This window comes from Ctenocephalides felis, unplaced genomic scaffold (assembly GCF_003426905.1).
Source record: "Ctenocephalides felis isolate EL2017-DRISC unplaced genomic scaffold, ASM342690v1 CF-g0.4_SCAFFOLD_03571, whole genome shotgun sequence".
NCBI lineage: Eukaryota > Metazoa > Arthropoda > Insecta > Siphonaptera > Pulicidae > Ctenocephalides > Ctenocephalides felis.
In genome coordinates, this window is record NW_020539725.1 from 3010175 (window position 1) to 3035964 (window position 25790).

The 25790-nt window shown below is 32.6% G+C and overlaps 1 protein-coding gene across 1 annotated transcript in view; it reads right to left on the bottom strand.

Annotated features, from left to right (window-relative positions):
• LOC113384923 (eIF-2-alpha kinase GCN2) overlaps nucleotides 1–25790 on the bottom strand; it is a 635046-nt gene that overhangs the window by 114261 nt on the left and 494995 nt on the right. The window contains exon 29 of the mRNA XM_026622699.1: nucleotides 25216–25411. Within this exon, the coding sequence (XP_026478484.1) occupies nucleotides 25216–25411 (196 nt within the window). The remainder of the gene's footprint in view (nucleotides 1–25215; nucleotides 25412–25790) is intronic.

Consider the following 25790-nt stretch of genomic DNA (forward strand, 5'->3'; position numbering starts at 1 on the left):
CTCGATATTATTTTTTAACTTCCCGTAGGGTAAGTTATTGTAATGGGCCGAAATCGGAATTGAAAATTTTTACACTTCTCGACGTTTTGAAGGTTTCTGAACGTTTTTGCATACCCTCAAAAAAATGGATGTGTGTGTGTTGTGTGTGGTGTATGTATGTATGGATACAAATTTTCGTCCACGTTTCGGGCGTACGGATCAACCGATTTGAATGGTTCAAAAAACATTCGATTCCTATTGATAGGGAAAGAGCTGATTATTTTTGGCAAAGGCAGTTTCAGCCGTTTTCGGAGATACGGAGCAAAGAGTGCAGAAAATAGAAATCGAATTTTTTAGAGAATGGAGTATCCGATTTGAATGATCTAAAAACATTCAATAAGTAATGATTGGGAGAAGTGTTTATTAGTTTTTGACAAAGGCAGGCCCAGCCATTTTGAAGATCGGAGCTAAATATGTAAAAAATGGCAATTTTTGAGAGAACTAAGCGTCCTACGTCCGATTTAAATGATTCAAAGAACTTTCTGCTTGTCTTAACAAAATAATTGATTTTGGAAAAAAAAATTTTGTACCATTTTTTTTTTTTTTTTTTTAGTTTTTTGTATATCGAAATATATCAGATTTTATTTTTAATTCTGACTATAGTTCTAATATACTTTGCAAATAATTTCAACTCTGCAATTCAGTTTATATAATTCTTATAAATATTAGACAATGTTACAATATTTATAATAATCTATTTGAAAACATTCAGTATTCCACGAACATTTCGTTACGGTACGGGAAGTTCCAGCAATTTGCCTTAAGGCACGATGCCATAATTGCCTCAAGACAGAATTCCACTTACAGCTAGTTTTGTTTTACTTTTTGCAGACGATAAAATTGGTATGGCTTTAAAAAATTTGACTTCAAAGTCATATAAGATTAAAACAATCAATGTCAATGTCCATTTGCCGCCCTTGCCGGTGGTGTTCTTCTTGCATTTTCTGTTATACTCTACTGAGTGTGATTTTGTTTTGTGCGATTGATCGAATTTATTTAGTACATCCAAGCCATGGTGAATGTTTTTATTTACGACTGCTATTAGTCAATGTACGTGGTCAAACATCATTCCAACATTTACGAACTGTTGATGGTAAATTGTGTGGATCCTACAGAGGAGCCCGTCAACGTTTACAATTGCTAGAAAATGACGCTCATTTGGGATCAAATTCTCAATGATGCTGTAATATCTTCACACGCTCATCAAATAACGAACATTGTTTTCTATAATCATATCCACAGGCTTTCCATCAAACCCAATTGATTTGTGGATCAAGTACAAAGATTATATGTGTGATGATATTTTGTGTCAAATACCGAATAGAATGGGCAATCCAAATATGCAAATCAGTAAATAAATTTACAGCGAAGCATTGATTTCAATTGAAGACATGTGCTCGATGATGTCAAACAAAGTATTAATTCACTTAGGCCTGGCCGCGCCCAATCGTCTAATGCATGAGGCTTTTAACCAAGAGTTGCATCGAAAAAAACTGTATGATCTCAACAATTTGAAAGAATTAATCGAAACAAATCTTTCACTGTTGAATGAACAACAGAGGTATGTATTTGATATTCTTATGAAAGTAACAAATGATGAAACAGGGGAGATTCACTTCTTAGATGCGCCTGGTGGTACAGAAAAAACTTTTTTGATTTTATTAATATTAGCAACAATTTAGACAGAACCGATTTGGTAGATTTTTTTTGACAGGACGAAGCCTGTCGGGTCAGCTAGTTTTATATAAAAATTCACCATTTTCTACTTTTCTTAAATATATTGTTTGTTTAAATCTTATCACAATCATATTTCTTGGCAGATGTCCAAAAGATCGAACGTACCTAGTTCCGAAACGTCGTGTAATGACAATAGGCATTGTCGCCAAAGGGTTGCACAACCCTCAGTATAAATGGCATCCCTCACCCACCTCAACCAGGGTTCCTGAAATACGTGGTTCAACTCGAAGGTTCAAGATTAATTAGAAAATGTAACATCCTCCGAGGAGGTCGGTCAAGTCCAGGCGCCAGCCCTTACAGCCGCTTAGTGTATAGTGGTGTGTGTGTTGTGCCAGGAGATAAGAACCGTTCCAGCAAAGGTCAGATGTATTGTTAATTAGCTATTCTCTCCGTCATTCCGTTACGTTACTCCGTAACTCCGGTTACTCCGGTAATCCGCTAGTCTGTTAGTCCGGTTAATCGGTTTATTGATTGTGCATTAGAGTTTAGGCAGTGGACATGACTGCACGCAGGTCATGTTAAAAGTCTTTTAAAAGTACTTTTATATAAAGAGGATTGTACTTTTAAAAGACTTTGTTCTGAAAGCAGTTAAATCTTTTTGAATTCGTCAAATTGTCTTAATAAAAGATCTGATCATAATATCATTCATGATTGGTATCTAAATTTTTTAAACCTAATTAAAAACGATTAATCCTTCAATAATTTTGTGTGTTTATATACATGTATATATGTAGTAATATATGCACATACATAAATGTGCTTATATGTATGTTTTTGTATATACACTATATACATGTACTTGCGTTTATGTTCGTGTATACAAACAGGTATCTAGTTCCAAAACGTCGTTATTAAAAATCTTCAAAAAAACAAATTGTTTTTTAACTTCCCAAAGGAGAAGTTCTAGTTTAGCTTTGAAAATTCGTCAAAGTTTGCAAAAATTGGTATCGTTTTTTTGGCATTTGTCAAAATTAGACTTTTGATCGACGTGTTCTCAAAAGCATCTGAACCGATTTCAGAAATTTAAAAGTCATTTGATGTATTTCGATGAGGACTATCGCTTGTCAGTTTTGTGCGACGATCTGCCAAGCCGTTTCTTTGTAATTTGAAAAAAAGTGTTAAACTTTTCGTCCACATTTAAGCTCATCCTACCGAACCGATTTTAAAAAATCAAAAACTGTTCGAAAGATATTAGTTGTAAATGATACTGATTAGTTTTAGGTGAAAATCTACCGAGCCGTTTACTTGTAAATAAATGTTGAAAAAAAAATTTAAGCCGATTTTTATGGAATTTTTTTTAGCGATATATACGCTAAAAATGGTCTTGGTCTATGGTCTTTTAGAACTTACTGAAATATTACGGCCTTACGACAAATAGTTTGATTTTAAAAATTCATCAAAGTTTGAGAAAATGAGTAGCTCTTATGACATTTGTTAAAATTAAAATTAGACTATTTACTTGGTATAATGATAGAGTACTTGGTCTTGAACATAATAAACCATTAAAGTCCTAAAAACTGGTTCAAATATAAAAATTATTAATTTTTGAAAATTTGCTTTTAGAAAATACTCCGAGTTAATCTGTTTGTTTGTTTTCAATTATGTGTAATAAATCCACTCGGAATACTTTTAATGACTCATAAATTAATTTATTTTTTATTGATTAAGTCGATTATTTAAATATATCGGAAAGTTCATGTAACTTGCCTCAAGGCTAAAAACCAAACCAACTAGTTATTGGATTTACTGTTCGGAAAAGAAACAGTCAATATATTGAAAAAATTCAGGACTTGAATATATATTGTATTGTATATTTATATGTATTGTATTGAATATCTTATATATAAAAATGGATCGCAAAATGTGTTGGTAAGCGCATAACTCAACAACGCCTGGACCAATTTGGCCAATTCTTTTTTTAAAATGTTCGTTGAAGTCCAAGGATGGTTGTTACGGCGAGAAAAAAACGAATAATTGCCGGGAAAACCCTAAAAACAGCCCTTTTCTTCTTTAATCGAGTAGGCAACGCAATTTGTAAAAAAAACAATGATCTATGTCATGACATTTTGTGTAGTTTTTGATAATCTAATTTTGAATATATTTATATAAACATAGAAATATCTTTCTCTTAATCAAGCTATATTGGCAGCCAAAAACATTGATGTAAATGAATTAAATTTCAAAATTCAAGAATAAATTACAGGCGAATCAGTTGATTCGGCAACTAACCAAGATGATCCACCGGAGTTTTTAAACTCGCTGGATTTGCTAGGATTGTCACCTCACAATCTTCAATTAAAGGTTGGATCGGCGATTATAATGTTACGAAATATCGACCAACTATATTCAAAGGATAGTATAAAGCAGAAGATGTTCTCGCACCATGCATCCCAATGCGTTTCCAGTGCGTTTATGGTATCATTAAGTGTTTGTGGTATTAATTTAGAAAACCCATGTTTCTCACATGAAAAAAATTGTATGTTGTTTGTTCCCGTATTGGAAAACCATCAGATTTGTTTGTCTATGCGCCAGGTAATCAAACAAAAAATCGTTTATCACAAAGCACTACAATGAAAATTGAACTGATTTTTGAATTATGATTTACATTATTAAAATTACTCACTTTTAAATGCTTATAGTGTTTTATTTAATTATTCTTAATTCACACCGAATTATTACCAGGGTGACGGTTTCTGTTCAGGATAATTTTTTGCAAAGAATAGAAAAAAGGTAGGCACAAAACACCGCCACATTACAATTTTTTTTTGACAGGACGGAGTCTGTTGGTCTATATATATATATATATATATATATATATATATATATATATATATATATATTGAAATGATATGAGTTGTTGTTGTGGGGTTGATTGGATTGAGTTGGGTTCCAAATGTAGATTGATCCACTCTCCAATGGGGGTGCTAGATCAGTCCAACCTTGATCTGGTGTCGTGGGCAGAGCTTAGAGTTTATAATAGAAAATAACAACACTGGTATGAGTCTCCTCAGAACCATGAGCACTTTATATTTGGTATAGGCTGAAATATGTCTTTACGCAAGTAGAATACAAACACTGAATCTAATTTCGACTATAACTTTATTTAATCTTTAATAACTTCACATCACAAACTAGCATAGATTCGTGCTAAGACATACTCTAAAGACATTATCACTTGGCTAGACTTTTGACTAAGACATCACTGGCTAGACTTCTGCCTAAGGCATCACTGCATATATTATACATTGTACGTGTCAATTCTAGGAATGGCGTCTTCCGCGTTCATGTAAAGATCTTGGACTTTGATCAACATTGAACAATGAATTCATATTTTGATCAAAAGCACGTATGATCGTGTTATTACAGAACACGCCACCCCTAAAAATATTGTTAGTCCTCTAACAATTGAAAGAAAAAAAAACAAAGAAATTACAATTTATTTGGGATTCCTCCCCTCTAAAGCAATTTATCGTCCTCGATAAATGAAAAATAGTAATCTATGGTACAATTGATTATAGCAAAAGAGAGAAAAATTTGAAAATTTGCAAAATATGAAAAAGTAAAAGTATAAAATTTTGTAGTATGTCTGCAATATAGTAATTAGATAACAATTCTGATGATAATATGAATAAAAAAAATTAACATCAACCTTTTTTTTTTTTTTTTTTTTTTAAGAAAAATCTAATATTGTTGTAACATTTTGCTGCATATTGTGATTTTTAATAATTCATTAAAATTATTTTGATTTAGCTTCAGCAGTTTGTTTAATTTCAAAAGTAGGATTTTGATAATACAGCAAAATATTACAAACAATAATTAGTTATATTATTCTTATTGGATATAGTATGCAATCTAATTCGCATAGTTGCATAACTTGTGTGACTGCTTTAAAATGATTAGTAGACAAAAGCGAAGTTGTGACCTATTTGATTTATATACATCAATAAAACTTCTAAAAATTTCTGTGATAAAATTAATTATTTGATCCATTATCACTATCATTAATTGGTCTATTTGCATAAGAATATTAACAAGGTGCAAGATCTCTCTTTCTTTTCACAAATTTAATATTATAATAAATTGTTTAATTTTGTATGATAATTTATTTATTTGATTCGAATTTAAAATATGATCAAAATACTCTGTGTCAGATTCAGTTCAATATTTTTAATAGGATGTTTAAAAAATCGCGCGATTATTTCTAACTGAATTCTAACTATATGAGAATCCTGCATCAATCTTCGAAAATTTTAAAAGATAGCTTGCACACTTGTTGCCATTCTGATGCATTACATCTAGATAGAAATGGAAGATAGTGATAATTCGTCAGGTAATCTAATAATTTTGTGTTTTCACATACTTCTACATTAATACATTTCTGTAGGCCCTCTTGATTTTAACTTTTATTTTCAAATTTTTATTTTGAACATTCTAAATATACAATATAAAAATATTAAATTGAAATTATCATGTTTAGAATGTCAATATTAATAAAAAATGAGTGGCCATTCAATTTCAGAATAATTGATACAAATATATTATTATATATATTTTTTCTATATTTTGTTTCCATGTGAATTATTGATACTACTCATCAAATTACTTTTGTTATAAGTGAATAAATAATTAAAGGTGATAAAAATTCTATTTTTGTTGTTGGTCTTATTATATTTGAACGCTCGAAATTCATAGTTATTTATTATCAATTAAATGCATAATCACGAGTGTATTAAAATTTTTGAAGAATAATTCAATAAACCAAAAAGTAAAATTTCAAATTATTGGTATTATAATTGATATAAATATGCTGAAAGTTAGAAATATACTCAAATTTTCAGATAATTACAGAAACAAAGTTTTTGTATAAACGTCAAGATTCATAAAAATTCAAAAGTTCGCAAAATAAATCATAATTAAATTAAGTTAATTAATATTTTGAAATTTGTATCGTTCATGTTACATGATATGATGAATCTTCTTACAATATGTTACCCAATTGATCGAATGTACAATCATGTACAATTATATAAATTTAGCTAGAATTTACTCAAGGATTTAGATACCGTTAATAATAAAAAATAGTAAAATAATGGGATTATTATATTTAGAAGGGTAATTTTGCAATTTATTGCACAGACTTTACCTTTGAGGCTTAATAGTCATCAGAAGCCAAATTTTAAATTATATCATCCTGAACTGCGATATCGACGGTGTTGACGTTAGACCGCTCGAAAGCCGGGTTACTAACTTTATCAACATAAAAAATGATTCGCGATTGCAGGGAATAAATATTAATTGAATTGAAAATAGTATCATCCTGAACTGCGATATCTACGATGTTGGCGTTAGACCGCTCGAAAGCCGGGTTACTAACTTTATCAACGTAAAAAAATGATTCGCGATTGCAGGGAATAAATATTAATTGAATTGAAAATAGTATCATTCTGAACTGCGATATCGTCTGTTTTGGCGTTAGACCGCTCGAAAGCCAGGTTACTAACATTTACATAAAATGATACGCAAAGTTCAAAGAATGAATGCTAGATGAAGATGACCCTTTTTTTTCTTTTTACCCTTCGCAGATTTCTAAAAGAAATTCTGTATCTATAAAATTCAAATTCTTCTTGCTCTTGATAAAAAAAACTTGTTGAAAAAATCTGCTTAAATAGTGAATAAAATGAAGTTACTACAGCATAAGCGTGTCTCGTTGAAATTTGAAACCGAATGTTACGTGATATTTCTTTACTCAGGTTTCAAAATAGAAATACGATAAAACTTCTTATACCATTAACGCAAATAATCGAAATTACATTAAGTATGAACAATTATAAAAATATTTAGGAGAGATATTATTATCGTTAATTTATGCAATTACTATAATAGAAACAAATTTACTCAATCGCTTACTAATTTTCAAAATAAAATTTATTATATTTGTAGAGAAAACTTAGGAATTATTTTTCGTTCAATATAGCACCAACAAATTGAATTGAATTTAAAATGAAATCATTTAGTATCAATAATTCAAACATGGACTTTTCTATTTTCCTATTTTTTTTTTTCATTTATAATTCTGTTCTATGGGGATAGTTACATTGCTATTATTGACATTAATTTAAATTTATCCCCTTCATTTCTGTAACATTTTGTGGTATGGGCAGTTGATTAAATTTAATTATTATTGAAATTTGCATATTCAAGTTCAATTATTTTCACACCAAACTTCAAAGTTTATTTAATGTAATATTCAAGATTAAAATTTCATTCTTATGTAACATTTTAAAATTGTTTCTATACTCAACATTAATAATTGGAATTTATTCTCATGCAATATTTAATAATATCGATAAAATCAACGAGCGTGTTTTGGTCCTAAAATGAAAATAACGAAATAAATTTATTTGAAAGATTTTATTGACTCGTTCCCGCGGATTCATGAGTCTTTTATAAGTCATCAAAATTACGTCAAATATATTTAAGATCTCGCAGTTTTCACTAACCTTACGAGTCTCCATTCGGGTTTTTCCTACCCTGATTAATTATTTATTTGTCAGATACCTATTGTTTCTTTTGAACAATTTAATATTAGGCTATCTGAAATGAAGGATTGGCACTATCGCCTGAAAAGTGGCACAATGGCTACACTAAATCCTTTAGGCATTTCGCCTTTATACTGGCATTTAAAGCCACATTAAAAATCGCGACGTAATGAAAAGATCAACAGATGTAAATTTACTCTTGAAAGGATACTCAAAGTCATTAACTAGAGTCACTAACTTTTCAATATTACTTTCTGAGTCTTTTATATTATTACTTGATGACTTTATTTCTAATCTTTAGAATTATTTTGAAATAATGAAATATTTCTGTTATGAAATTCGGACCTGGCAATGCTCGTAATTGTTTTTGTTAAAAAATGCTTAGTTAACAATATTTACTTGAACTTAACCTTGATGGTTACGTGAAGTCAACAAAATTATAGTGGTGTAAATAATAATCGAACTACCCATTGTTACAAAAATGTTACCCAAGTACAACCAAAATCCTAATACTTAATAAAATATTCAAATTGACAAAATATTATTATTTATATTTTAATTGACAAACAAAATCTAAAAAAAATTGAAGACTATGATGTTCTGGTCTGGATGTGTAGTTTTGCCAAAAGAAGGATTGGTTTTTCTTACTTGGGGAGTGAGCCTTAATCGAGAAGTCTGCGTCGATTTGGGGAGAGTATGTCCTTGTCTCTCTGCGTAGAGTCGCCTTTCTCACGGTGTTATTTGGTATGCCGCCACCTTTGATGCCTCTGGTACTTCGTGCCAGTCCTGATCCTGCTGGTTTTCAGCTGTTGCTGTAGCGCCGGATGCAAAATTTCTGCTACTCAGCTTCTTGCTCGACACTCACAGCACACTCAACACTGCACTTCACCACGAGGTAAAACCACCGCTTGACACCATGAAATGATATGAGTTGTTGTTGTGGGGTTGATTGGATTGGGTTGGGTTCAAAATGTAGATTGATCCACTCTCCAATGGGGGTGCTAGATCAGTCCAACCTTGATCTGGTGTCGTGGGCAGAGCTTAGAGTTTATAATAGAAAATAACAACACTGGTATGAGTCTCCTCAGAACCGTGAGCACTTTATATTTGGTATAGGCTGATAGATGTCTTTACGCAAGTAGAATACAAACACTGAATCTAATTTCGACTATAACTTTATTTAATCTTTAATAACTTCACATCACAAACTAGCATAGATTCGTGCTAAGACATACTCTAAAGACATTATCACTTGGCTAGACTTTTGACTAAGACATCACTGGCTAGACTTCTGCCTAAGGCATCACTGGTTAATACAAATAATTCTGACTCTATATATTATACATTGTACGTGTCAATTCTAGGAATGGCGTCTTCCGCGTTCATGTAAAGATCTTGGACTTTGATCAACATTGAACAATGAATTCATATTTTGATCAAAAGCACGTATGATCGTGTTATTACAGAACAATATATATATATATGTATGTATGTACATACACATATACATATACACATAAATACACACACACACACACACACATATATATATATATATATATATATATATATAAAATTTTCTCACGTCAGAAATTAGTTATTTTGTCGTAAAAAATTTATAATAGTTCTATCAGTTTTAATAAGTTACTTATAAGTTAGTGAGCTGAGTGAACCTCGCCTCTGGGTGCAGGCAGAATTTTTGTTAAAATGATCCCCATCAGAGGGGACATAGTGTCAAACAATGCTGGTGATGCAATCAATGTATCAAATGATTTGAACACAACGCTAAGTCCAGGTTTATCAGATATAGCCCAAAACCCGCTGACCAGCTCATGCGACGGTATGACTAGTAAAGTAGAACCAGTGGCTGAACTGTCACATATAATTCCGGAAAATGTCATTTTACAACGGAATGAGTCATTGAAGAGCCTTGAGAATCTGATAAATGAACTGCACATGATTGTCAAATCAAAGTCAAACATACATAAAGAGGTGAAAATAAAAACAGGCAACATAGCGGCTGTAATTAAAAGATTTATTGATTTAGACAACCAATTGTTGGAGGAAAACGGCCAAACCACGGAAGATACAGAAGTAATAATAAATGAAGTGCAATGTTGTGAAACAGCCCCTATAGAAAAAAGTGTACGACAGGACACAAGCAAAGCCACAAGAAACCGAAACTCACAACATATAAGCAATAACCAGGTTAATGAGAAAAATGGTTTGCCAAGACGTCAGACGATCATAGAAATATGTAATGAAGAAAAAATCGAGGTAAATGGCATAAGACGTAATAACGAAGACTGGCATAAAGTTCAGCCGAGAAAACAGAAAAAAAAGGAAGCAAGGGTACATCTGTCAGAACATGACTCTAACCATAAAATGATAAAAAATCATAGAATTTTTCCAAAACCAAATGCCTTATTGATCCGGCCGACCGAAAAAGTAAATTCTTACAAAATATTACGTCGCATCAAACATGATGTCCCTGATGACCAGGTAAATACGACAGTAGACAAAACAAACAAAACCAGAAATGGAGACTTGTTGATAACTATTTCTAAGAAAAGTGCGGACAAAGGCCAAGGACTACAACAGATTATTGCAGGTGTGTTAAAGGATGAGGCCAAAGTTATTTCTAAGGGGTACCAAGAAACTATAGAAATAAGGGATATTGATGATGAAACCTCAAAAATTGCTATCCAGATAGCACTACAAAAAGCAACTGGAGGAGCCTGCAACACACCAGCAGAAGCAATTAGGATTCATAAGGTGTTAACGCGTCACTCCCAACCCTGGTATAATTATAATATTTTATTATCTCCATGCAGGATAGCGACAATAAACCCTTTCATTGTTACGCGTCCTGTCGCAAATTCAGTAATCCATTTTTCCTAGAATTTTTATCACCTGTCCCTAACTACATCATCCTATAATCCTTATATTTCCAAGAAATTCGCACTACCTGTATCAAGTTTAAATTCTTCGTATCATGCAATTTATCAACCAATACCTGATCGATTGATAAATGTAATAACCACTGATTGGTTCCAAAATTGTAATGGGGTGTCCTTAACTCCACAAAATGGGCCAATCAGAAAAATATATAAAATTATAAAATCTACATAATTTGGTATCAACTAAAATTTCATATAGCTAAGATCAGTCGTAAATTAACACTCAAAACTATAACATGTAATTCTAACTTCAACTATCTAATCATCTATAAGTCTTAATATTCTTTAAATATACAATAATCAAACAGTTATTCAACATCTTTTATTCATATTATCTTTTCAAACGGTCTGATATAGCCAACAACTAAATATATCTGGTCCTTCGGCAAAGTGCAAGTGTTCAATAGAGTTCGGCAGCATCCAGATAGATCACGAACTTCTTAAACACTTTGAACCTATCTAAACAAATACTTTTTTGGCCATCAAAACCGAATGGTCATTTCATTAAACATTTTTTGGTCCCCATCGAACCGGATCAACCAGTGAAAGTGAAGGAAATAATCTAAATCTAAAACCTAAAACTTATAGTGAACAGTGTAATTATTTAAATCTTTAACATAATACATTGCATCGCATAAACATTAATCTAAAATCAAATTTAAACAGCTAACATCAACATTAACAATAAATCTCAGTGTAAGTGCGTTGTGTATTATTGTGAAACAACAAGAAGCATAATTATAGCAGCACATTATCAAGGAAACAACAGCTGAATCCAAATCAGCTCATCAAGAACAACTGAGGACACGGGACGCCGACAACACAAAGGTCAGACTAATTTTAAGCACTCCTTTTAATTCTATCCCTATACCCATTGTCTATACCTAACGTTTTAAAATTATTGTACTAGATCTGTGTTAATATGGATTCTTTAAAATCTTTGAAAAACAAAAAGAAATTCATGAAATCTCGTTTAACCCAAATTGATAATTTTTGTAAAGGAATAGGAGAAAATGCAAGTAGTGAAACAGATATATCAGAATTTGAACATATTTTAGCGGAGTTAAAGCCCTCTTTGAATACATTTCAGGATCTATTAATCGAAATGGCAAGCATTATTGATGATGATGAGCAAACAAACAAACTAATAGATACTGAAATGTGTGATTTTCATAATACTTATAGTAAATGTATCTTAACTTTAGAAAGAAATATTAAAAAATTTAAAACAATATCTAGTTCAAGTAGTAGCATCGGTGACAATTCCAATCAAACAAACAATATTAAATTACCAGTAATCAATTTACCTCATTTCGACGGTACTTATCTAAATTGGTTACAATTTTATGATTCATTCAATTCGATTATTCACAACGACCAAAATATTAGCAATTCCCAAAAGTTCTATTATCTAAAATCCTGCCTAAAGGGCGAAGCAGGTAATATAATCGAATCACTACCTGCTACCGCGGACAATTACATCATTGCTTGGGAATTGCTAAAATCGCGGTATGAGAATAAAAAACTTATCGTAAATAACCATATAAAATCATTGTTCAATTATCCGTCCATTCCATCTGAATCGGGCAAAGGCCTCCGGGATCTAATAGACACTTTCAATAAACATCTAAGGTGTTTAAAAGCGCTAGAACAACCTACCCAATATTGGGATCCGTTAATTAACTATTTACTACTTTCAAAAATTGACAAAAAAACCCGTCAAGAATGGGAATTGTCTCTAAATAAAGGCTCGGAACTAGTAACATTTTCAGAACTTACAACATTTCTAAATCAACGCTGTCAAGTATTTGAATCGATTAATCTAAACGAGTCTAGCAATAATAAACATAAAAACATTGTTAGCCTTAGAAACAATATAAAATCATATGCGGTAACAAACAACACGAACTGCATTTTCTGTAATCGTAGCCGACATTCGCCATTTTATTGCGAAACATTTAAAACCTTATCTCCTCAGGTCAGACTTTCCAAAGTGAAAAATTTAAAATTATGCGTAAATTGTCTGCGAAGCAATCATACGGCGCAAGAATGTTTCTCTTCAAATCGATGCAACACATGCAACGCAAGTCATCATACTTTATTACATATCGAAAATGACAAAACACCATCGAATCCAATTCCAACAACGTCGCAAAATGTTTCATTACACAGCGAAAATAATTCTCATCAAATACTCTTGCCCACGGCATTAATAAACATTTTAGATTCTAGAAACAATTGGAGAGTTTGCCGAGTATTACTTGACTCTGGCTCGATGTCTAATTTTATTTCGGAAAAACTGGTTAATGACCTGGGACTAGACAAACAAAATATAAGCATGCAAGTCAGGGGCATCAATCAAAGTTCTTCGGAAATAAAAGAAGAAACAACCGTAACGATAAAATCACGCGTCGCGCATTTTACATCCAAACTATCATGTCTAATTCTGAAAACTATTACATCAAATATTCCAGCAATATCATTCAATTCGAACAAATTTAAATATCCGAAACACGTAAAATTAGCAGATCCCACGTTTAATAAGAGCGATAAGATTGATCTTTTAATAGGTTCCGAACTATTTTGGGAAATTTATTGCGAAGGTAGTATAAAGCTCGACAAAAATCAACCAATATTACATAACACCAGGTTCGGTTGGATAGTTGCTGGGAAATTACCGTTTAATGTACCAAATTCTTTCACTATGTGTAATTATTCTACTAGTTTAGAATCGCAAGTGCAAAGGTTTTGGGAATTAGAGGCTTGTAATAATATACAACACTTCACCGAAGACGAAAAACGTTGCGAACAACACTTTATTGCTAATACGTCTAGGGCAAGCGACGGTCGGTTTATTGTAAAAATCCCGTTCAAAAATAACTTCAAAGATATCGGATGTAGCAAACACATAGCTTTAAAAAGATACATATCACTAGAAAATCGTTTAAAATTCAATAAAGATTTATCAATCGAATATAAACAATTTATGAATGAATATATATCATTAGGTCACATGACCGAGGTTAATGACTTAAATGAACCTTTAACTAACTTTTATTTACCTCATCATGGAATTTTAAAACCACATAGTTTAACGACAAAATTACGAGTAGTTTTCGATGCTTCATGTAAGTCCGATAACGGTCTGTCATTAAATGAACTTCAACTTGTCGGTCCTACCATTCAAAATGACATATTTTCAATAATACTAAGATTTAGACGACATACTTTTGCACTCACCGCTGATATAGAAAAGATGTACAGACAAGTTTTAGTTCATCAAAATGACAGAAAAATGCAACGGATATTCTGGCGGAACGAAGCATGTGAAAAAATAAAAATTTACGAACTTAACACGGTAACCTACGGAACCGCTTCAGCTCCTTTCTTGGCAATTAGGTGCCTAGAACAATTATCAAAAGAAAATATTATTCAATATCCGATTGAAAGCGATATTATTAAAAACGACTTCTATGTCGACGATTTATTAACCGGAGCCAATTCAACAAAGGAATTATTTGCAATTAAACAAAATTTGATAACTATTTTAAATCAAGGCAAATTTAATCTATATAAATTCAATTCAAATAATCACAATCTTCTAAATGATCAGAATCCATGTCTCAATATCGGCGATGAAACAGTTAAAACGCTGGGCATGACATGGAATTCCATATCAGATTGCTTCAAATTTAATACTAGTAGTATCAAAATAAATAAAAATATTAGCAAAAGATCAATTTTAGCCGCAACAGCTCAAATATTCGACCCTATTGGGCTTCTATCGCCTTTTATAATAATACCCAAATTAATTATCCAACAATTATGGCGTTTAAACATATCTTGGGACGAGTCAATACCGTCCGATATAGAAAATAAATGGAAATTATTTTGCAAAGATCTAAAATTTATTGATGATATAAATATCGACCGACATATGTTTTGTAAAGATTATGTAAACATAGAATTGCATGGCTTTGCAGATGCGTCCGAACGAGCTTATGGTGCATGCGTATATATACGATCAGCTAACAAAAATTCAAACTTTAAAATTCAACTCATTACTTCCAAATCTAGAGTAGCACCATTGCGTAACATAACACTGCCGCGACTTGAATTATGTGCAGCGCACTTATTAGCAAATCTTATACAAAAAATCAAAACAGCGTTAAACATCAACTTCGATAGGGAATTTTTTTGGAGCGATTCAACAGTTGCTTTATCATGGATTAAATCTCCATCCTACCGTTGGAAAACATTTGTTGCTAATAGGGTAGCCGATATCCAAACTAAAACTGATATCAATAACTGGTTGCATGTTAAATCACAAGACAATCCCGCTGACTTAATATCACGGGGAATTTTCGCGCGCGATTTAATAAATTCTTCATTATGGTGGAACGGTCCATCATGGCTACGATATCCAATAAAAATCGATCAGCATAATAACAACATACCTACAACAGATGAGGAAAGTCGTACTACTACCCTAATTTCCATTATTGACGAAACAAATGAATTATTTAATCGCTATTCATCCATCACTAAACTGATTCGTGTCGTAGCTCATTGTTTACGTTTTTCTAACAATTGCAGACCAAAGAAAAAAGTGAGGGTACGCGGACCTTTACAAGTATGTGAACTGAATATTTCGCGTATGCTTTTAATAAAGTTATCTCAAAACGAAGCATTCAAAAAGGACATAAGTAATATAATAAAGAATGGGTCGGTAGATAAAACTTCTAATTTAAAAACGTTAAATCCTTTTCTTGACGAAAACGGAATACTTCGCGTTGGAGGTCGCTTAAAAAACTCAAACATTGGTTATAGCAAGCGTCATCCAATAGTTTTGCCGAAAAAACACATATTAACAACGTTAATTGCGAAATATGAACACTTGAGACTATATCACTGCGGGTCTCAAATGTTGTTAAATACTTTACGCAATAATTATTGGCCAATGGGGGGTAGAAATCTAACTAGAAACATAGTCAAAAATTGCATAACTTGTTTCAAAGTTAAACCAACTTCAATAAACCCATTAATGGGAAACTTACCAACACATCGAATAACCCCTCAAACGCCATTTTCGACATGTGGCGTCGATTACGGAGGTCCCATAATTCTAAGAGATCGCCGTACCAGAGGTTATAAAAAATATAAAGCATATATCTGTTTGTTTGTCTGTTTTGTCACCAAAGCTATTCACATTGAACTAGTATCCGATTTGACCGCGGAGTGTTTTTTAGCAGCTTTGAGACGATTCACTGCACGCCGCGGCAAACCTAGCGATATATTTTCGGACAATGGCACTAACTTCGTAGGTGCAAATTCTGAATTAAACGAATTATCTAAATTTTTACAAAATAAATCTATTAAATCTACCATTACAAACAATCTATCAATTGAGTCTATATCCTGGCATTACATTCCGGCAAATTCTCCTCACTTTGGGGGGCTTTGGGAGGCAGGCATTAAATCATGTAAAGCCCATTTAAAACGCGTTCTTGGCAATGCATGCCTTACGTTCGAAGAATTTTACACAGTATTAACACAGATCGAAGCAATATTAAACTCAAGACCACTATCTCCATTAAGCTCTGATCCCAATGATTACAATCCTTTAACTCCCGGCCATTTTTTAATTGGCAAACCACCCACATCAATCCCAGATCCATGTGTGCTTGAAATTCCGGAGAATAGGCTGTCATGCTATCAGCGTCTTCAGAGACTGACGCAACACTTTTGGAAGCGGTGGTACAAAGAATATATATCGGAACTACAAGTGAGAACAAAATGGCACAAATATTCATCAGAACTCATTAAAGTCGGTAATATGGTACTATTACGCGATGAAAATTTACCACCACTACGGTGGCGATTGGGTCGAATCATAACACTACATCCCGGAGAAGACGGCATCGTGCGAGTGATAACAGTGAAAACAAACAATAATTTAGTGAAACGTGCAGTATCAAGAATCTGTGTCTTACCAATTGACGATAAATAATTTGAAACAATAAAACAAACAAAGTGTTGTGAAGTGTAAATTATTAACAATCATTTGAAACATTTAGACAATTAAAAACCTTTAGTTAAGTGTCAATAATCAACAATCAATTTGAACATTTGGACAATTTTAAAGACTCTAGTAAAGTGTCCGTGAATAAGCTAACATTATATCCATAATCATTATCATTCATTAATCAATCTATTATCAATATTATCATCAAATGTCATGTGCTATCTATAAACTTTCAAAACATTAACATTGTTACAAGCAATTATAAAACTAGGATTAAGCAACGTTAAAAAAATATTCATAATTAATTCCTCATAATTTTTTAAGTCCGGGGGCATGTTAACGCGTCACTCCCAACCCTGGTATAATTATAATATTTTATTATCTCCATGCAGGATAGCGACAATAAACCCTTTCATTGTTACGCGTCCTGTCGCAAATTCAGTAATCCATTTTTCCTAGAATTTTTATCACCTGTCCCTAACTACATCATCCTATAATCCTTATATTTCCAAGAAATTCGCACTACCTGTATCAAGTTTAAATTCTTCGTATCATGCAATTTATCAACCAATACCTGATCGATTGATAAATGTAATAACCACTGATTGGTTCCAAAATTGTAATGGGGTGTCCTTAACTCCACAAAATGGGCCAATCAGAAAAATATATAAAATTATAAAATCTACATAATTTGGTATCAACTAAAATTTCATATAGCTAAGATCAGTCGTAAATTAACACTCAAAACTATAACATGTAATTCTAACTTCAACTATCTAATCATCTATAAGTCTTAATATTCTTTAAATATACAATAATCAAACAGTTATTCAACATCTTTTATTCATATTATCTTTTCAAACGGTCTGATATAGCCAACAACTAAATATATCTGGTCCTTCGGCAAAGTGCAAGTGTTCAATAGAGTTCGGCAGCATCCAGATAGATCACGAACTTCTTAAACACTTTGAACCTATCTAAACAAATACTTTTTTGGCCATCAAAACCGAATGGTCATTTTACTAAACATAAGGTATATAGAGGTACCCAGATTGCTACTGTAGCTCTACCAGCGGCAGTTGTACACGATCTGCTCAAAGCAAGTAGCAAAATACGAATTGGATGGGTCAACTGTAAAATTAAAATCATCAAGAAACCAATTAGATGTTTTAAATGCTGGCTTTTCGGACATTATGGATCACAGTGCAAGAGCGAAGTGAATCGGACCAATCTATACATTAGATGTGGACAAGAAGGTCACAAAATAGCCAACTGTATAAATGCAGCAAAATGTGCACTATGCGCTGGAAATGGAAACTCTGAAAATGTAGCACATCATGTTGGCACTCACAGATGTCCTGTATATAGGGAGGTCATAGAGAAAATAATGAACACAAAAGCATCAAGATTATGCAGCTTAACATGAATCATTGTGAGGCTGCACACGACTTGCTTATGCAGACGGTAAGAGATATGAAAATTGATGTTGCCCTCTTATCAGAACCTTACAAACAACTAACTGATTGGCCATGGAAAACGGACAGTACCACCAAAGCTGTTATTTGGTCCTGTGGCAAATTTTGTTTCCAAAATGTTGTTAACAATACCAACGCTGGATTTGTCGCAGCTTCTTTAGTTGGCATTCATTTATACAGCTGTTACGCTCCACCTAGTCTTTCCTTGCCCGATTTTGTCGATTTTTTAGATTGTCTTGTGGAGGATGCAAAACGACACTACCCCGAAGCGATAGCCGGTGACTTTAACGCATGGGCGGTAGACTGGGGAAGTAGGAAGACTAAGGCAAGAGGTAAAGCACTTGTAGAGGCCTTTAATGCACTTGACGTTGTTTTACTTAATAGTGGTGATAAGCCAACCTTTGCCAAGGGCAGTGCAAGCTCTAGACCTTACTTTTGTTAGCAACAGCCTCGTCAGAGGAAATTGCAATTGGGAGGTATTAGATATCTACACTGCTAGTGACCACAATGCAATCATCTGCGAAATATCAACAAATAGAAACATTAGAAGACATGCGAAAATATCTAAAGCCATTGGGTGGAAAATAAAATCTTTTGATGGAGGCGCCATGAAAGTTGCCTTAAATTGCAAACCTATAATTTCAGAACACGCAGATGAGCATACTAAAGAGCTGATGGTGAGAATAACCGAAGCCTGTGATATCAGTATGACTCGTAAGCATGGCATAAATCAAAGACAATCTGTGCACTGGTGAACTGAAGAAATTAGCTCTTTTCGTAAAGAGTGCCTAAAGAAAAGAAGGATCTCTCAGCGAGGGTATAGTCTCACTAATTCTGCACAATTGGTAGTGGAATATAAACAAGCACGTCGGCAACTAAATAAAGCTATCAAAGATAGTAAAGTTAGGTGCTGGAAAGAACTTCTGGATGAAGTCGAGGAAAACCCATGGAAAAGACCTTATAAGACTGTAATGTCTCGCCTCAAAAGCCAGCCAATACCTTCACCAACTTGCCCACGACTATTGAATAAAATAGTAACAACTTTGTTTCCACGACAACCTAATTTAAACTACCAGGTAACACATGTAGAACAAAATAATATTCCACCTATAACACTGCAAGAACTGATGGAAGCTTGTCATCGCGTTGGTAATAGTAAGGCACCGGGATTAGATGGAATTCCTAATATTGCCTTAAAAACATCAATTATGACATCTCGGACAATGTTTCTTAATGCATATAATACATGCCTGAAAGAAGGGGTTTTCCACGAAAATGGAAACAGCAAATATTAGTGCTTATATAGTGCCCAAAAGAAAAAAACCACCAGATGAACCATCATCCTACCGTCCAATATGCATGCTGGATACAGCGGGTAAAATTTTTGAAAGAATAATTCACCAAAGAATAGATGCAATAGTTGACCCAATCCTAGCAGACAATCAGTATGGTTTTCGTAAAGGGCGATCAACTATCGATGCTATAAACTTGGTAGTTAATACCGCCAAGGAGGCAATTGCTGGAACCAGATGGAAGGGGGGTTCGAAATAGTACTGCCTTGTAGCTACATTGGATATAAAAAATGCTTTCAATTCTGCAAACTGGGATTGCATTATGAATGCACTCCTTGACAAGAACGTGCCAGCATACCTCTGCAATATAGTCGCAAGCTACTTTACAGACAGAATTCTAATGTACGATTCACGCGATGGCACAAAAGAATATAATATAACAGGAGGTGTGCCGCAGGGCTCTGTTCTAGGCCCTTTGCTGTGGAATATTATGTATGATGGCCTATTGAGACTAGAGATTCCAGAATGTGTGAAACTAGTAGCATAAGCAGACGATGTTGCCATAGTAGTTGTCTCCAAACAAATTGATGACATCGTAAGTCTATTCGATATTACATTTAGAAAAATTAATCGGTGGATGGGAACAATGAATCTCCAATTAGCACAACAAAAAAGTGAAGCTGTTCTTATCACTAGTAGAAAAACAATAGAGACCATCAAGCTAAAGATAGGAAATCTTGAGATCACGTCAAAACCTCACATCTGTTACCTTGGCGTAATGCTTGATGCTCGTTTGAATTTCAATCAACAGGTGGAACACGTTAGTGCTAAGCCGTCAATAGTTAGGACGAAACTTGCTCGACTGATGCCTAATATTGGAGGTCCTAAACAAACCAGAAGGATATTACTATCGTCAGTTGTTACTTCTGTGCTGACATATGTTATCTCCATATGGGGTGATGCTCTTAAATCTCAAAAATCGAGGAGAATGGCAGGGCCCTTATACCGTCTCAGTGCTATAAGAATTGCTTGCGCAATTCGCACAATATCGGCGGAAGCAGTGTGCGTCATTTCAGGAACTGTGCCTCTCTTAGTCTTAGCAGAGGAAAGACGGACAATTTACCATAGAAAACATCAACAACTGAGTCCTGAAAAGTTAAGATTAGAAGAACGCCAGAACAGCATTGACCGATGGCAGCAACTGGGACGCAGAATTACCCCAGGTAATGTTGTTGAAGTGATGCTGACAAGTGATGCTGCTTGGAACGCCATAGACAGATTTGCGAGAAACGTTTTAATGGACCTGCGTTCTATAGAGAGAGAAAGGGCGAATGGGACTTGGCCCATTTAAAAGATAAGTATAATGTTTATGAATATATAACATTGATTATAACAAGTTAAGAATTTATATCATTCTAGATCCTCCCCCCACGAAGTAATGCCTAACGGCGGTTTCCGTGGGGACCAGAGGCAAGAGCAAAGCGGAGGTTTTAGTCGGTATTATACCAGGGCGGTATCGAGTCCGACATACCCAGACTGAAGACCGGTCTGCGATGCGTAAAAACATTTCCTTCGATATACAAAAAAAAACATATATACATATATAGATACATATATATATATATATATATATATATATATATATATATAAATGCTTATATACTGTTATATATATGTTATGTTATATACATGCATATATACAACGCATGTTGATTTGGAATTAAAGATTATTTTAATTAATTAAAGATGTAGCGCCCTCAAGGACTTACACGTACATATATATATATATATATATATATACATATATATATATATATATATATATATATATATATATACTAGCTGATCCGGCAAACGTTGCTTTGCTAAGTAAGGTATATTCTAAACAATTTCAATAGAATCAAAAAAATTAATACTTTAAATGTATAAGGATGTGTTGTTTGAATGCTATATACAATGAGGTATTATAAAAACACCAAACCCCATTAGTTTGTCTATATTTTGTCAATACAATCAAACTGGAAGTTTTATGCACTTTCTATAGAAAACATGGTATAATCCAATCCAAGTCTTTTTTGGTCTTTCGACTTTTTGATTACGTTTCAAGTCTCTGAGATTCTTTTTGGTATAATTTAATTTTGATTTTGTGTATAATTGTAAATAATACTACTGATCTTATAAATTTTTTTCAAATTTCTGCAAGGAGTTTTTTGAAAAGTTTCAAGTAACATTCGATGAATTAAAGTAAATTTAACCAAAAGTATATATGTAGAGCAGGGCGAGGCACAAAGGTCCAATTTGACTTTGAGCAAACATAAACTATATTGAGAAAATCATAACAATTATATCACAACAAATAACACATATCAAACGAACAATTATCTGAGTTCAGTAAACTGCCTTCTACTTCATCATTGTAGAAATGTGTTTTTTTGATGTCTTTCAAAAATTTGTTATCTAGACCTTTTAACCCTAAAGGCGAGGTAACTTGAAACGGGCAGATGGCAAAAAGGTTTAAAAGCCTTATTATAGTTTTAAAGGTATTTTACAAAATAATTACATTTTTAACTAATAATATTAACTAATAATTACCAACGGAAGAAAATACTTTTATAATGGATTTTCAAAGATTACCGTTTATCTCCCCCATTTCGAAGATTACCGTTTTCAAATCAAGGTTATAGTTGGTTATACATCTACTTTCCTCTACTTTACTGTTGTTAAACAATACTTAACTTTACTGATTTTTGACACATCGGTGGTGGACATTTTTAATCCCGGACCTTCATATATTACTATCTATTCTGCGATAAATTCTGGGCAATTAGAACTGGAAAAATGTTATTCGACAAAATGTCCATTTGATCGATACCAAATTTAGGTTCTGAATTTAAATAACATAAATTAAAAATAATATAACCTAGAAAATGTTTCATAAATACCAATGAGTATATAATTACACAAATGAGATCTTTCAGAGCACCGTGTTTGAGAAAAATATGCCAAAAAGTGCATTTTCATATTAACATTTCAAAAAAGTTGATATTTTGAGTTTCTAGTAACACTTGCGGCCCGTTTAATAACATTTTTATGTATAAACTAGCTGACCCGGCAAACGTTGTTTTGCTAAATAAGGTATATTCTAGACAATTTCTAGAGAATCAAATATATTAATACTTTAAGTGTATAAGAATGTGTTGTTTGAATGTTATATACAATGAAGTATTATAAAAACAATAAACCCCATTGGTTTATCTATATTTTGTCAATACAATCAAACTGGAAGATTTATACACTATCTATAGGAAACAGTATAAACCATCCAAATCTTTTTTGGTCTTTCGACTAATTGATTACGTATCAAGTTTTTCATATTATTTTTGGTTTCTGGATTTTGTGTATAATTGTAAATAATACTACTGAGTTTATACAAAATTTTCAAATTTTTGCGAGGAGAGATAGAAAATAAATATTTAAAATTCAAAAAAGTATTTCTTTTTTTACCTGCTTTTTGAAAAGTTTCAAGTAACATTCGGTGAAAAAAAGTAAATTTAATATAAAGTATATATGTAGAGCAGGGCGAGGCACAAAGGTCCAAATTGACTTTGAGCAAATGTAAACTATATTGTGAAAACCATAACAATTATATCACAGCAAATAACACATATCAAACGAACAATTATCTGAGTTCAGTAAACTGTCTTCTACTTCATCATTGTAGAAATGTGCCTTTTTGATGTCTTTCAAAAATTTGGTATCTAGACCTTTTTACCCTGTAGGCGGGGTAACTTGAAACGGGCAGGTGGCAAACAGATTTAAAGCCTTATTATAGTTTTAAAGGTATTTTACAAAGTAATTACATTTTTAACTAATGCTTAAAAACTACCAACGGAAAAAAATACTTTTATTATGAATTCTCAAAGATTACCGTTTATCTCCCCCATTTCAAAGATTACCGTTTTCAAATCAAGCTTGTAGCTGGCTATAAATCTTTTTTCCTCTACTTTCAAATATTGTTGTTAAACAATGCTTAACTTTACTGATTTTTGACAAATCGGTGGTTGGCCTTTTTAACCCCGGACCTTCATATATTACTATCAATTCTGCGATAAATTCTGGGAAATTATAACTGGAAAAATGTTATTCGACAAAAGGTCCATTTGATCGATACCAAATTTAGGTTCTGAATTTAAATAACATAAATAAAAAATAATATATAACCTAGAAAATGTTTTATAAATACCAATGAGCATATAATTATACAAATAAGATCTTTCAGAGCACCGTGTTTGAGAAAAATATGCCAAAAATGCATTTTCATATTAACATATCAAAAAAGTTTATATTTTGAGTCTCTAGTAACACTTGGGGCCCGTTTACTAACGTTTTTGTATATAAATAAAACTACAAACAAAACTACTTACTACAAATTTATCACAAATAAATAATATTCGCGTAAAACATCCTATTAAACGTAATTGAACATCATCTGTCAAAAGCGTTTGACATTTCACGAAATTGCCACCGTCCATTGTTCTATTTAAATTACGCTTCTACAAAAATTTTCAAATTATAAATGTAAAGTTTCTACGCGGATTTGAAATAATTTCTCACCTTTTGGACATTCTCTGGATTGGCACGAATTTTTCAAGACTAAGACTGGCCAAATCGATTCAGCCGTTTTCGAGTTTTATTCGGACATTTGATAGAGAGCTCCATTTTTATATATAAGATAAAACTACAAACAAAACTACTTACTACAATTTAATCATAACTAAATAATATTCACGTAAAACATCCTATTAAACGTAATTGAATATCATCTGTCAAAAACGTTTGACATTTCACGGATTAGCAACCGTCCATTGTTTTATTTAGATTACGTTTCTACAAAAATTTTCAAATTGAAAATAAAAAGTTTCTACGCGGATTTGAAATAATTTCTCACCTTTTGGACTTTCTCTGGATTGGCACGAATTTTTCAAGACTAAGAGTGGCCAAATCGATTCAGCCGTTTTCGAGTTTTACTCGGACATTTGAAAGAGAGCTCCATTTTTATATATTTAAGATATATTTGTTTAGATTTGTTTTATAGGTATAACACCGAAACGCGTGATCGGATACTGCTTGTATTAATTAACAACTCACTTGATGTTCATATCTCCGCCTCTGATTTGCATAGATTCTCTCGTTTGGTACAATCAGTATATTTAATTGTGGGCCGCCTTCATCATAATTACATGGAAACGTATATGCGCCAGTTAGTTCATCATTAGCCGTATTGCTGACGGAGCGCAGAATATATTCGCATATTTCTGGTAAAGCCATTTTCTTTTCTTGAAATCTGCACGACAATAAATCCATAGTAATATTTATTAGTGCAAGATATATATATATATATATATATATATATATATATTCAATAGATAAGTCCTGGATTTTTTCAATATATTGATTGTTTCTTTTCCGAACAGTAAATCCAACAATAACAAAAACAATTTGTTTTTTTGAAGATGTTTATTACGACGTTTCGAAACTAGGTACGTTCCATCATCAGGTTTCTTCTGTCCAATAGAATGTTTTTTTAAAAATATTGATTAACATTAATTAATGATGGTCAATACAGATTAATTAGAAAAAATGTTATAAAGGAATGGATTATGTGCCGGTGTAAAGAGTAATAAGAATTAACTAAAAAAGGTTTTATATAAAATTGAGAAGCA